Genomic DNA, 12,436 nt, shown 5'->3' with positions numbered 1-12,436 from the left:
TTTTAGCATTTGCATTTTAATACCTCAAGAACAAAGACTTTCCCACTTATTGTTCCAACAAAGAGCTGCTTTCCAGTCTAGCCTGTAATTTTTCAATCAAATTAATAACCCTCAAAGCACTTTTATTGCTGAGGGTATTTGAAGAGTTTTGTAAAAAGATAACTGGATTTTCTGTAACAATGTGGGGGGAAAAGCCACATAGATGTGAACTAACAAGTGTGGGGGTTTTTTAATTGATGGATAACAAATAAAGGATAAGTTCCTGCCAGCACCTGTGTGTTGCTGAGTTGGCAAGTATTTTATCTGTGTAAGCAGATAAATATGAGCTTGGAATTTCTTCATTCTTTTTTAAATACCCTCACTCAATCTGGCACAGCGTTAGTGTCACAGATCCCACTGCAGCTTCTCAGCAAAATAATGACAATTAGCTTCTCAGCAAAATGAGACCATTTGACATCTAAGTTATAATAATTAATGTATTGTTTATATTATATTATTTATATTTATATTTATATTTATGCTATTTTATCTCCACTAACTCTTTGTAGGCAGCGTTTCATGGCACCAGCTCAGAGCTGGAAGTGATGCTGTGTAAAAGGGGTAACAGCAAATCTTTTCTTCCAAATTTTAAAACCTCTTCTCCTTTAGATAGAAGCAATAGAAGCTTCTTGAACTATTAGCCCATTTAATATTAAAAAGTGCTAAAAGTTCAATATTAAAAGTGCTTAAACGTGCCACATGCAGGACGCGGCACTTAGCCTTTTATTTTGCCCTATTTGTCCACAAATAGTTCAAATTCGGTTTCCCGCTGGGTTTCTCGGGGTTTTCAAGGCAAGGCGTTGGGGTGGCGCTGCTGTCCCGTAGGAGCAGCGAGGCGGCAATCCCAGGGTCGTGCTGCCATCTGCGGTTCCCAGCTGGAAAGGAACGGGCTGGGACACATTCCACCACACCGGGCTGTTCCAAGAAATTAAATCGTCATTTAAAAACCCACAAATATTTTATTTTTCTTTTTTTGGTTAAGAAAATAATGGAAAAGTCTCTTCTTGCTCTGGAAATCCTGTGATTTCCCAATTTCCGTTTCCCAGAATCTGACACATCCTGGTCTTATTTCCTTTGGTGGTGGTTTGGGATTTTTCATTAAGCAGAGAGGACAGGTTATTCACTTTAGTTCTGATGACCCTTTCCTGTTGTCCTCTGCAAGCATTACAAATACAGACATCAAAAGGCAGGATCCAAGCAGGGGTTCAGAAGGCAGCCCCAAAATTCATAGAGGCAAGGCAGCTGATTACCACCAGCTCCAGTTTAAATCCCAGCTCTTCAAACAATTTCTGCACAATTCCAAACATTTGCATCCCAGCTTTGGGCTGGCATCAGCAGAGGCCAGATGTGAAATCCCAGCCCTAACCCAGCTGGTTTTTCCAGCCCCACAGGCAGAAAAGGATCGGCCCCACAAGTGGCCACCGGTGCCATTTCCCACGCAGGACACTGAGCTGCTCCTTTCCAACCCCAGCTGAAGCCTTGAGCCAAGAGCACACTTGGAATAAGCAGCAGAGCCCGGGCAGTTGTGGGATCCCTATTTTCCAGGCTGGAAGCCTGGATTCCATCATCAGGGCACATCCCTGATCTCAGCTGTGAGATTTGGCAATCTCTTTGCAGCAGTAAGTGCTGCTATCATTTCCTGTGAGCTGCTCCCCAGTGTTCCAAGGAATTCTCCTCCCTGCACATGCCCCAGAGCGCTCAGCCCCCTCACCTGCCCCAGCCCCTGCCTGCTGTAACAGGAATTAGCCTTTGGGGAGGCACTCGGGGGCGGCACATCCCTACAGTCGGAGACCGCATGAACTGAAGGCCGAAGGAGCAGCGGGAAATCTCTTGGCCGGAGAGCGGCAGCAGCAGGCAGGACGCCAGAGGCTCCAGAGGCACCGGGACCAGCACCGCCCTGCTCTGAACACCCCGGGGCTTTTTGGGATCGGGCTGGGCTGAGGGGTTTTACACTTCCACCGCCCCAGGTGGCTCCAAGCCCTGTCCAGCCTGCCCGGGATGGATGGGCATCCCTCGGGAGCATCCCACGGGCGCGTCCCGGAGCCGGGGCACGGAGCGGGGACGAGGCGCTCTGGGCACCCCCTGGCCGTGGGATGGAGCAGCAGCCGGAGCAGCTGCGGAGCCCCGAGCAGCTCGGAGCGAGAGCTGCGGAGGAGTCCATAGATGGTGCTCTTCTCCCATGGAATATGGCAGCGGGACGCTACCGCCTCTGCGATCCTGGGTGTCCCCCTTTCCCTGCCTGCAGGATCCCGTGTCGGGGCTCTTTGGGATGGCTGCCTCGTGCTGCCCAGCAGCTATACACTCTCCTCTTCCCCTGGGTTACTGCCCCCTCCCAGCCCCACATCCCCCCCACTCCGGGGTCCCGGGGGATGCTCTGTGCACAGGAAGGAGCAGTGCGGCGGTAAAATATTAATAATATTTGTTTCCATCTGTTAATGCCTTCCTGCAGCCCTGCAGAGCCTCTGGGGCCGGTGAGGTTCCTTCCCTCTGCAGTGGAGCCCAGCTCGGGGTCACTCGGGTGCAGAGTGCTCTGGGACGCGCTGGTGTGGCCGTGTCCTGCCCAGCCAAACCCTCCTGCGCTGCCAGAGCCAATAAAGGGGGTTTAATTACTGTGTAATGAGCTGTAATGCACACGAAGCAGATGATCTTCCCTTGGGAAACATCAGGTGCCTCTGCCCTGCGTGTCCTGCGGGCTGTCCCATCCTCAGAGCCCAAGAAATGCCAGGAGGGAAAGGTCTGTGCCTTTCTCTGCCTCACCACCGCCCTGAGAGGGGAAATGTCCCACTCAGAGCTGGGATAACCAGGAGCTGCTTGTGGCTGCAGCTTTATGGAATCCAAGTGGGAATTTGCCCTGGCAAAGCTCGCCTGTGTTTGTGCACCTGTCTGCCTGCAGAGCTGGGGGTGCTCCCCTGGAGAGGAGAAGCTCCAGGGAGAGCTCAGAGCCCTGGCAGGGCCTGAAGGGGCTCCAGGAGAGCTGCAGAGGGACTGGGGACAAGGATGGAGGGACAGGACACAGGGAATGGCTCCCACTGCCAGAGGGCAGGCAGGGATGCGGCTGCCTGTTTGCTCTCATCGGGAAAAGCCTCGGTGCTCAGAGCAAGAGAGTACTGGGGAGACCTTGAAAATAAATAGTCCAGGGTTAGATAAACAAAGTTTCCCTTTCCCAAATCCTAGGATTACACCACGGCTTCAAAATTTATAGAAAAAATAGCCCGCAGATGAAGCAAAGTGAGAAAACGAACGCAAGGAAAGTGCCCTGGAGGAACGGGATCCTTGCAGGGAGGAGAGAGGGAACTGGAGCTGGAGGGAAAGCCGAGCCCGGTTGGGACTGGGGCTGGGTACGCAGCTGGCAAAGCCCCGGCTCAGCAAACCGCACACTCTGGCACCCCGGGACTGCAGGAAAACACGGGAACACATGAAACCCTATGGAACGTGATTGCAAAATTGGGATTTGCTCCGCCGCTAACAGTGGAGGCGCAGGAAGAAGCCCCACCTCCGCAGAGCCATGCCCACCGCAGGACCAGCCCGAATGGCCCCGGCGGCGGCGGCAGAGGGACAGCCCGGCTGCCGGGGGTGAGGAGCATCGGGAGAGTGTGCTCCGGGGTGAGTGTGCAGGGCTGCCCGCCGGGGCAGGGTGCCTGCGCGACGGGAACTGCGCTCCTGCAGGGCTCTGCTGGGCTGGGAGCAGCTTCAGGGGCGCAAAGAGGAGTGTCGCCGTGCCTGCTCCGTGCCCGCTCCGTGACAGCCCCTGCACCGTGCTCTGTCGCTCCCTCTCTGCTTGTGCTTATTTACTTGAGGGTCTTTTCTTTTCCCACTCATTTCTCGCGCTGCAGGGAATTTTCCCATTTTCCCACTGCTGCCCCGCTGGCTTTCTCCCGTGGTTTCACTTCTCCTAGAAGGGCACTGGCTGTTTGCAGCCCGGATCTTGGGAAGGGGCAGGCAGCGTGGATCTGACCCGTGCCTGGCTGGCACAGGGAGCCTGGCCGAGCCAAGCCTCTCCAGCAGGGAGGAGCGCTGATCCTGCAGCCCCAGAGTCATGGCAGGCTCTGGGCTCAGTGCTGAGCTGCTCCCACCGAGCTTTCCCCGGCTGCAGGGCTCTGGGAGCAGCAGGAGGCTGTGTTCCTGCTGGCTCCTGCAAACGGGGAGCTGCCGTGTCCCTCAAGCCTTTGGGACGGGCACGTCCCCCGGGAGCCAGCCGTGGGAACAGCCTGTCCTCCCTGGAGCACGGATTTCAGGGTTGGGCTGGGGCTGGCCACACCTGCTGCTCTGTCAGGTGGCACTGCTGGGCATGGGGACAAGGGGACGGCTCTGCAGGGTGGGTGGGCTCTGTCCCCTCCTGTGTGGGGGCTGCTGCTCCGATCCCACCCCTGGCGATGGGCACCCAAGGGCAAGGACGCCCCTGTGTCAGGAGGGAATGGCACTGCATGTCCCAAAAGCACTGGCTGCTCCTGGATCCCTGGCAGTGCTCCAGGCCAGGTTGGACTGGGTTTGGAGCAGCTTGGGACAGTGGGACAGAGCCCCGGTTCCTCCGTGGTTCCTGGCTCCCAGTGTGCTCCCAGTGTGCTCCCAGTGCTTCTCTAGGGATGCTGCTCTGCCCCGTGCCCTGCCCTGGACCTGCCACATGCACCCTGGCTGGAGTAGGTTAAATATTGCGTGTCTTGAGCCATGGTGCGGCTTTGGGGGATGGCCTGGGAGCTCTATTTCCCCCCTCAGCACCTGCCGTTGGCACGGCAGGCTTTGGAAAGGTGTTTTTCCAGGGAAGTGCAGGCAGTGTGGGAGGCAGAGCAGACGGCAAGGGGAATTCCTGCCTTGAGACACGACTGGAACACCACAAGGCTCTGGGGCGCCATCCAGGGAAAACCGAGAGCGAGCGCAGGGCTGGAGAAACCCCAGGACACGATCACGCCCAGGGATGCAGGAAAGGGCTTGTTACTGTCAGACAGCCCGGCTGGGGCTAGCTGTGCCTCCAGCTGCACGTCTGGGCACCTCGGGAATTAATTCCATTTGCACTGGACTTTCTTGGTCCCTCCAAGTGTATGGATCACAGTGCAGTCCATCAATGTTAAATAATGGGAGAAGGACACTGGGTAGTTCCCCCTGCTGCCCAAAATACCAGCGTTTCCTCCTTTTCCTGTGCCAGCTCCAGCCCCCACCAGCTGCTCCAGGCTGGGGCTTCGCTCCAGCAATTGCTCCTTGTCCATCAGCACCCAGAAATGTCACCAGGTCTGTCCCACCCACAGTGTTTCATCTGCTGTTCACAGCCAGCTCCTCTCTTGCTGGCTAAGGAATTTTCTCACTTCTCCTAAGCTCTGCTCAGTTCCCTTTCCTGGCAGCAGCATTTTACTGCTCATCCATCCATCCATCCATCCATCCATCCATCCATCCATCCATCCCTCCCTGTTGCTTGCAGGTGGCCAGCATCATTCCCAGCTCCTGGTGAAGCATGTCGTACTGTCCACCTCCAAAATTTGGGGATGCTCTGGCTGGTAATCCCTGGGTTAGTGTGGAGGGGGTAAAGAGCTGCCCTGGAATGTCCCTTGGAAATAAATGTTCAGGATTGGGGTGCAGCTGCTCCTTGTGGAATACTCAGTGTGAGGAGCAGGTCTGTGCTCCTGGGCAGACCATGAGTGCAGATGGAGAAGCTGGACTTGTTGGGGTTTCTTTTGTCAGAAGTTACAGATAATAAATAGCAAACAAGCTCTGGTTTGCTCCAGGAGGTCTCAGCTCCAGGGAGCTGCCGGGGTTTCCACTCAGGATGTGTGTTCGAGGCACGGGGCCATTGCAGGGGCTCTTGCTCCTTGTTTTGCAACAGCTTCCCCTTCAAAAAGTTCATTTTTCTCACCAGAGGTGTCTGTGTCCCTGGAGCCACTCTGGCTCTGCCCATTTCCTCCAGCTGTTCCTTACACTGCAAACTCTCACAGCTTTCAGGGGAACTCAGCAGAAAATCTGTGTTTTTCTCAGTTTTCACTCCTGTCCGAGCAGCAGTGAAGTACAGAGGGGAAAAAACATCAGGAAAGTATTTATGGTGTATGGAACCCCAAACGGGGGAAGCTGTGGTTTGGGATCTCTTCCCTTCAGGCTTCTCTTGGCAGGTGTTTGTCCACAGAGCCAAGCACTGCCTGCAGCCTGTGGGAAGGCAGATTCCTGCTGGAATTGGGCTCCTCATCCTTCCTTCAGCACTTTGACTCCCACCCAGGGCTGGAGCTGCTCGAGGCAGGAAGGGTTTGCCTGCCAGACACAGGAGGTGGTGCTAAGATAAGAAAGTGGGCACAGGACAAGGCTTTCCTGCAGCACAGCCACATCTGTCCCTCCCAGGCCAGGGGGTGTATTCAGCACCTGCCTCCATCCAGAACACAGGGGTGACTTCTGTGCTCAACATTCTGCATGGAACCGTGGAGGGGAGGAGCAAAACTGGCAGAGCTGGGAAGTCCCGGTGTGGCAAAGCCCACAAAGCCTGGAGCCCCAGAGGAACCCTCAGGTGGCGGCAGGGACGGGGCAGGAGCAGTGTAACGGTGCTGCTGGTCACCCCGCAGGAGCCCCCTCAGCCTGGGTGCCAGGGACAGGCAGGCAGCTCTGGGGGGCCTCAGCACACAGCACGCACCTGGGGAGCAGGGTTCCATCATCCCCCCGCAGAGGGGTACCAGGGCAGGGCTGAGCCTCTCCCTCACTGCCCGTGCTTGCACGTCATGTGTTCCAACACCAGCTTTCCTTGTGCCTCTCATTTTTAACCTCCAGCAATGCTTTCCTATTCTAATTTCTTGTAAGATTTCTGTCATCTGTGGCCCATTTCTCATTGCACAGAGTCACTGAGCTGGGCCCATCTCATTTCTCTTTCTTTTTGCCACATGGTGCAAGGCAGGAGCAGCTCTCGGGCGCATCCCTGCATCCCTTGTTGTTCCCTGCCTTTTCCCATGCTGTGTGTCCACTGCTTTTCCCTTCTGTTGTGTTATAAAGCATCTCTGCACCCACATCTTCCAAGCCAGCTTCCCCTTCACCCCAGGCACATAAATACACAAATTACCCCTTGGTAAATACACACCCTGACACCCTTCCAGCCTCCAGAGGCAGAATTATTCAGCAGAAGGAAGACAGATTCTGGAATATTTGCTGGCATTTCCAGTGCCCTGCTGGGGTTTAATTTGCTGTCTTACATTGGCTGTTATTTACTCACGCTCTGCTGAGCCCAGCGTGTGCCTCTCCTTGCTCAGCCCAGGGAGCAGCTGCTGATGAAGGCTTTGGGAGGAGAAATGGCCTGGGGAATGGGACAGGGTGCTGAGCACCCAGCCCAGACCCTGCTGGCACAGCCAGGACCCTGCTGCAGCTCCCTGAGGGGTCTGGGGCGTTTCTGCTGCCCTGGTGTCAAAGCAAGGCAGCCTGGGGACGAGTGGAGCGTCTGAATCAGTGCTGCAAATGGTTTGGGAGATGGCCTCAGATATAGGCAGTGACAGGACAGGGAAAGCTTCCCACTGCCTGAGGGCAGGATGAGGTGGGATTTGGGGAGGGAATTCCTCCCTGTGGCTGCCCCTGGATCCCTGGCAGTGTCCCAGGCCACGCTGGACAGGGCTTGGCAGCAGCCGGGGCAGTGGAAGGTTCCCTGCCATGGCAGGGCTGGCACTGGGTGAGTTTTAAGGTCCCTCCCAACCCAAGGGATCCTTCCCTGCACAGATGGGGGTTATTCCCAGCCTGCAGCTCCCTGCAGTCACTGTCCCCTGGGAGCAGAGGGGAGGTGCCAGGCAGGTGAGGCTGGCATTCCTGGCAGGATTTTAGTGGCATCACCTGGTGTGAGGCTGAGCTCAGATCCCTGGGATTGCCACGCCAGGCCTTTCTGAGGGATGCACTGACCCAGGACAGAAGTGGGAAGAAAACTGGGCTTTGAGGACAAACCCTGCACCTGTAGCTGAAGGAATAACAGCAGGTGATGGATCTGCAACACTCTGAACAACCTTCCTTCCTTCCTTCCTTCCTTCCTTCCTTCCTTCCTTCCTTCCTTCCTTCCTTCCTTCCTTCCTTCCTTCCTTCCTTCCTTCCTTCCTTCCTTCCTTCCTTCCTTCCTTCCTTCCTTCCTTCCTTCCTTCCTTCCTTCCTTCCTTCCTTCCTTCCTTCCTTCCTTCCTTCCTTCCTTCCTTCCTTCCTTCCTTCCTTCCTTCCTTCCTTCCTTCCTTCCTTCCTTCCTTCCTTCCTTCCTTCCTTCCTTCTTTTCTTTTTTTTTATCAGTTAAGCCTTATCTCCCTCTTTATTTGATGTCCTCTCAGCAGGATCAAAGTACTTTTCTGTTTAGTTTCCTTCCTAAGGGAGAGGAGCTGGGTGAGCTGGGCGGGATCTGAGGGCAGGGTTTGTGCTCAGTTTGATCTGCTGGCAAACCCTGGTGTTTGATGTCTCTGCTGAGCACTGCCCGGGGGTCAGGCGCCCTACCTCCTTCCTCCACACATGTAAAGGAGAGCTGGAAAGGATAACAGGGTGCATTCTGGATTTGTGGTTTGCAGGTCTAATGAGGGACAGAGACATTAGAGGACATGGAGCCTGCTTCCAGCTCCATGAGTATTCCCATCCCCGGAAATCCAGGCTCCCTTGGGTTTCCTGCCTTTGCTGTTCCACCCTTTTCCTGCCCCCTGAGCACCCCAGGGGCAGCAGCAGCAGCAAGCTCGGGGCTGTCGATAATTGATCAGGGCTGGAGCCAGGCAGGTGCCTCTGCCCCAGCATTGCTCAGCTGGACCTCCAGGGGCCGGGCAGTTTTTCCTGCCTGCTTCCATCGAGGATCAAACCCGCTGTATTGATCCCAGCCTGCATTTGTTACAGCAGTCTCTCTCAGAAGGGGCTGAGGGCAGCAATCGCGTTCTGCAGAGGCTGCTGTGGCACTCAGGACTCGTGCGGGTCCCCTGTGGAATTCACCTCTCAGGGTTTATGAACACCACAGCGCAGGCAGGCTGCTCCTGCGAGAAGTTACATCAAGCCCGGCATTTTGTTAATTAGTTTGAGGCTGCGGGTCCCCGCTCCTTTGCCTCTCATCACGGGGGAAATAGAATTACACACAGCAATAATGGGAAGCCTTTCACCCCATTTGCTGCGGAGATGAAAACATCTATTAGAATGTGCTGAACAACAAGTTAAAGCCTAATGGCTCTAGCGTGCCTGGGAACAATGCAGCTTCCTGAGCAGGAAGCCTGGCCGCTGAAACCCAACAAAGACATCGCGGGTCCCTGGGGAGGAGGGAAGGAGACCTGCGGGCAGGAGGGGCTGCTGGCTCCCCACGGGCTGGAATTCCATTGCATGGGCGCGTTTAGGTGCTGGCTGAGGGTCCAGAAGCGAGCCTGGAGGGGTAATTCCAGGGGAGATGCGGGAACGCCGCGGTGGCAATGGGATGTGCAGGGATGCAGGGCTTTAATCCAGCAGTGCCCAGCACAGGGAGGGATGCAGGGCTTTAATCCAGCACAGGGAGGGATGCAGGGCTTTAATCCAGCAGTGCCCAGCATGGAGAGGGATGGGAAGGGCTTGCTGAGCAAGGAGCTGCTGCCCCCGAGCCCGGACAGATCCCTCCAGAGGGATGCAGGGAGTCCTGGGCAGGGCAGGGCCAGGACTTTGCGTCTCCTTGAACTTCTGGGGTTCTGCAGCCCGTGGGATCCCTCTGGAAACCCATTTCTGCAGCCCACTGCTCCCCTTCGATTCGCACTTCTCCAGGCAGCTGAGGAGCCTCTGGATGGCAGCACAGCCATCAGCTTTGCCAGCTGCCCTGGCAGAGTTTGCTGCCGGCAGCAGCCGAGGGTGCCCCATCACCCGGGCCATTGATAAGGAGTCACACCGACCCCAGAAGTGTTGCACAATGTTGTCCTTGGCCCTGCTGAGCAGCGTTTCACCTCGCAGCCTCTGGGGTTCACATTTCGCAGGCTGCCTTGTCGCAGGAACAATCGGTGCCCGCCGGGGAGACCCGTGTGCCGCTGTGGGGGTGTTTGGCAGGGCTTTGCCTGCCGGGCAGGGGGGAGCTGAGGCCCGGCCAGGAGCATTGTGCTGATGATTTATCCCTGACAGGCTGACAGCATGACGGGGAGCAGCCAGCCCGACGTGGCCCGCAGCAGGCTCTGCAGGAGCCCCTTTCTCAGCATCAAGGTAAACACCCCCTGCCTCCCCAGCACCCCCTCGGCTCCCCGGGCTGGGAAACAGCAGCTCAGCCCCCTGCAGAGGGCCCTGGGAGGATTTATGGGCACCAGGTGTGCTTGGGAAATGGCCCCTGGGTTTCCCAGGGTACAGGTGCCTTTGGTGTGCAGGTGTCTCCATTCCACAGCCAGTGGTGGGGCAGTGACGTTTCAGTGCAGGTTTGACTCCCAGCTCCTCCAGAGAGTCACAGGATGGGTTGGGATGGGATGGGTTGGAATGGCTTGGAGGGACCTCAAAGCCCATCCAGTGCCACCCCTGCCATGGCAGGGACACCTTCCACCGTCCCAGGCTGCTCCAAGCCCTGTCCAACCTGGACTCTTCCAGGGGCAGCCACAGCTGCTCTGGGCACCTGTGCAGGGAACAATTCCTGCCCAAGAGCCCATCTAGCCCTGGCTCTGTCAGTGTGAAGCCTTACTTCTAAGTCCCGGGTCCTCCTGGGTTTGGTGCAAGCCCAGGCCCACCATGTGAGGGCTTGAGGAGCTCTGCAGGACCACAGGCTGCACGTGGAATGGTTCCCTGTGTTTGCAACATCTGCTTCTTTCCCTTCTGGCTCAATAATTCCCTGTTACCAATAGTGGCACCCTATCACAGTGCATTACAACATTCAGGGTAGCTGGAAGCCAATTACCTGGCTCATTAGGGAGTCTCACCAGGCCAGAGTGCACAACATGACAGTTGGACCTAAAGGCTCAAGACTTCTCCGTCCCTTTTGTGGGAAAGATTTGGGGTTTTGAGGGTTTTTCTACAAATGCTGGTGCATTTACTCACCCTCCTTCTGTGGCAGGAGCCAAGTGAGTCACTGAGGCAGAGCCTGCACAGAGGCTGGAGACACAGAGCATGGCCTGAGGCTCTTGCCCAGTCCTCTTTCAGCCCATTCAGCTGCTTTTTATCTGCTGGGCTTTGCTTGGTTCTTCTTTACTCCCCAGCAAGTTTATCTCTAGAAATATGGCCCTGCTGATTTTTCCATGAGGAGATATTTTAAAGAGTTCAAAGATTGAAGCATTGAGGGGCAGGGGCAGCAGAATCAAGTTGTATTTTGCTGTACCTGTGATGGTAGATCCCAAAATCCCAGACTGGTTTGGGCTGGGGGGACCTTGCAGACCCTCCTGTCGCAAGCCCTGCCACGGGCAGATGTGGAGGAAGCCCTTGTCACCAAGAGCACAATTGTCCTCAGCACAGGATGTTTTCCCTTTTTCTCCTGGGCTTATTTTTCAAGAAGTCAGGCCGCCCTGTCCGGTTTCTAAATGACTTCCTCAGAGAACAAAACTTGCAGCCCAGGGTTTGAATGGCTCTTGCAGAGCCGCAGAACCATTGCACAATGTGGTTGGATGTGTTTGAAGTGGCTGGAGGACCAAAAATCACAGCACTGCAGTTTTTATGGGTATTTATATCTCCAGAGAGCGTGTCACAAAAACCATGACCACATGTCCCAATGCAGCTGAGGGACATAACCAAAACCTGCCCTGCTTGGCTTCAAGGAGCACTGTGATTTAGATGGGATATTGGGAAGGAATTGCTCCCTGGGAGGGTGGGGAGGCCCCGGATGCCTGGCAGTGCCCAAGGCCACCTGGATGGGACTGGCACAGTGGGAGGTGTCCCTGCCATGGCAGGGGTGGCACTGGATGGGATTTAAGCCCCTCCCAGCCACAGGCCCAGCCAAACTGGTTTTTGGTCCGGCTTTTCCTGCCAGAGCCATTTGCCGTGAGCTCAGCCCAGTGTGCCTGTGCCACGTGCTGAGGCACAAACCCTCTCTGAAAATAGCCCCAGAACGTCCCAGGCACGAGGAGGGAGCGTGGTGGGGACGTGCTGCTGTCAGCTGGGAGCCCTCGGGGCAGAGTTTGCTGCCAAGCTGCTCCATCCACCCTGCAAACACAGGCAGCCCTTGGAAAAGGGCCTTTGCCACACCACCAGGAGTGGAACTACTGGCGTTTCATTCCCAGCTCTGTGATTGACTGGCTGCCTAGGATGGAGGGTGTTTCTCTGTTCCCTTGCACATGTGGGGTGGGAGCAGCAGTGGTTTGGGTTCTCTGAGCTGTTTAATTCCATGGATTAAGGGAAGGCTTTACAAGCACAGCTCAGCCCTGGGGCTGCTCCTGGTGTCCATGGTGTGTCCTGCTGCCTTGGGAAAAGCCTGGTGTCTGCCAGTCCAGGTCACCTGCTGGGCACCACATCAGTCCCGCCAGTCCAGCAGATCCAAAGGCCAGGCAAAGGCTGCTCTTTCTTTTCCTGACAGAAAATGGATGGCTGA

At 55.9% G+C, this 12,436-nt stretch overlaps 1 protein-coding gene across 2 annotated transcripts in view; it reads left to right on the top strand.

Moving 5' to 3' along the window:
* The first annotated feature begins 3,567 nt into the window (after positions 1-3,567).
* SLCO2B1 (solute carrier organic anion transporter family member 2B1) overlaps positions 3,568-12,436 on the top strand; it is a 29,241-nt gene continuing 20,372 nt past the window's right edge. Inside the window, exons 1-2 of one of the 2 annotated variants that reach the window (XM_059466676.1) lie at positions 3,568-3,642; positions 10,063-10,140. In XM_059466676.1, coding sequence (XP_059322659.1) covers positions 10,072-10,140 — 69 coding nt within the window. In that variant the 5' untranslated portion in view covers positions 3,568-3,642; positions 10,063-10,071. Of the gene's footprint in view, positions 3,643-9,266; positions 9,356-10,062; positions 10,141-12,436 lie in introns of those variants that run through there. The other variant, XM_059466677.1, reaches the window with a different exon arrangement.

The sequence above is a fragment of the Ammospiza nelsoni genome, chromosome 2 (assembly GCF_027579445.1).
Source record: "Ammospiza nelsoni isolate bAmmNel1 chromosome 2, bAmmNel1.pri, whole genome shotgun sequence".
In the NCBI taxonomy this organism is placed as follows: domain Eukaryota; kingdom Metazoa; phylum Chordata; class Aves; order Passeriformes; family Passerellidae; genus Ammospiza; species Ammospiza nelsoni.
Note: the sequence above shows the minus strand (reverse complement) of the source record. Positions and strands in the feature narration are given on the sequence as shown.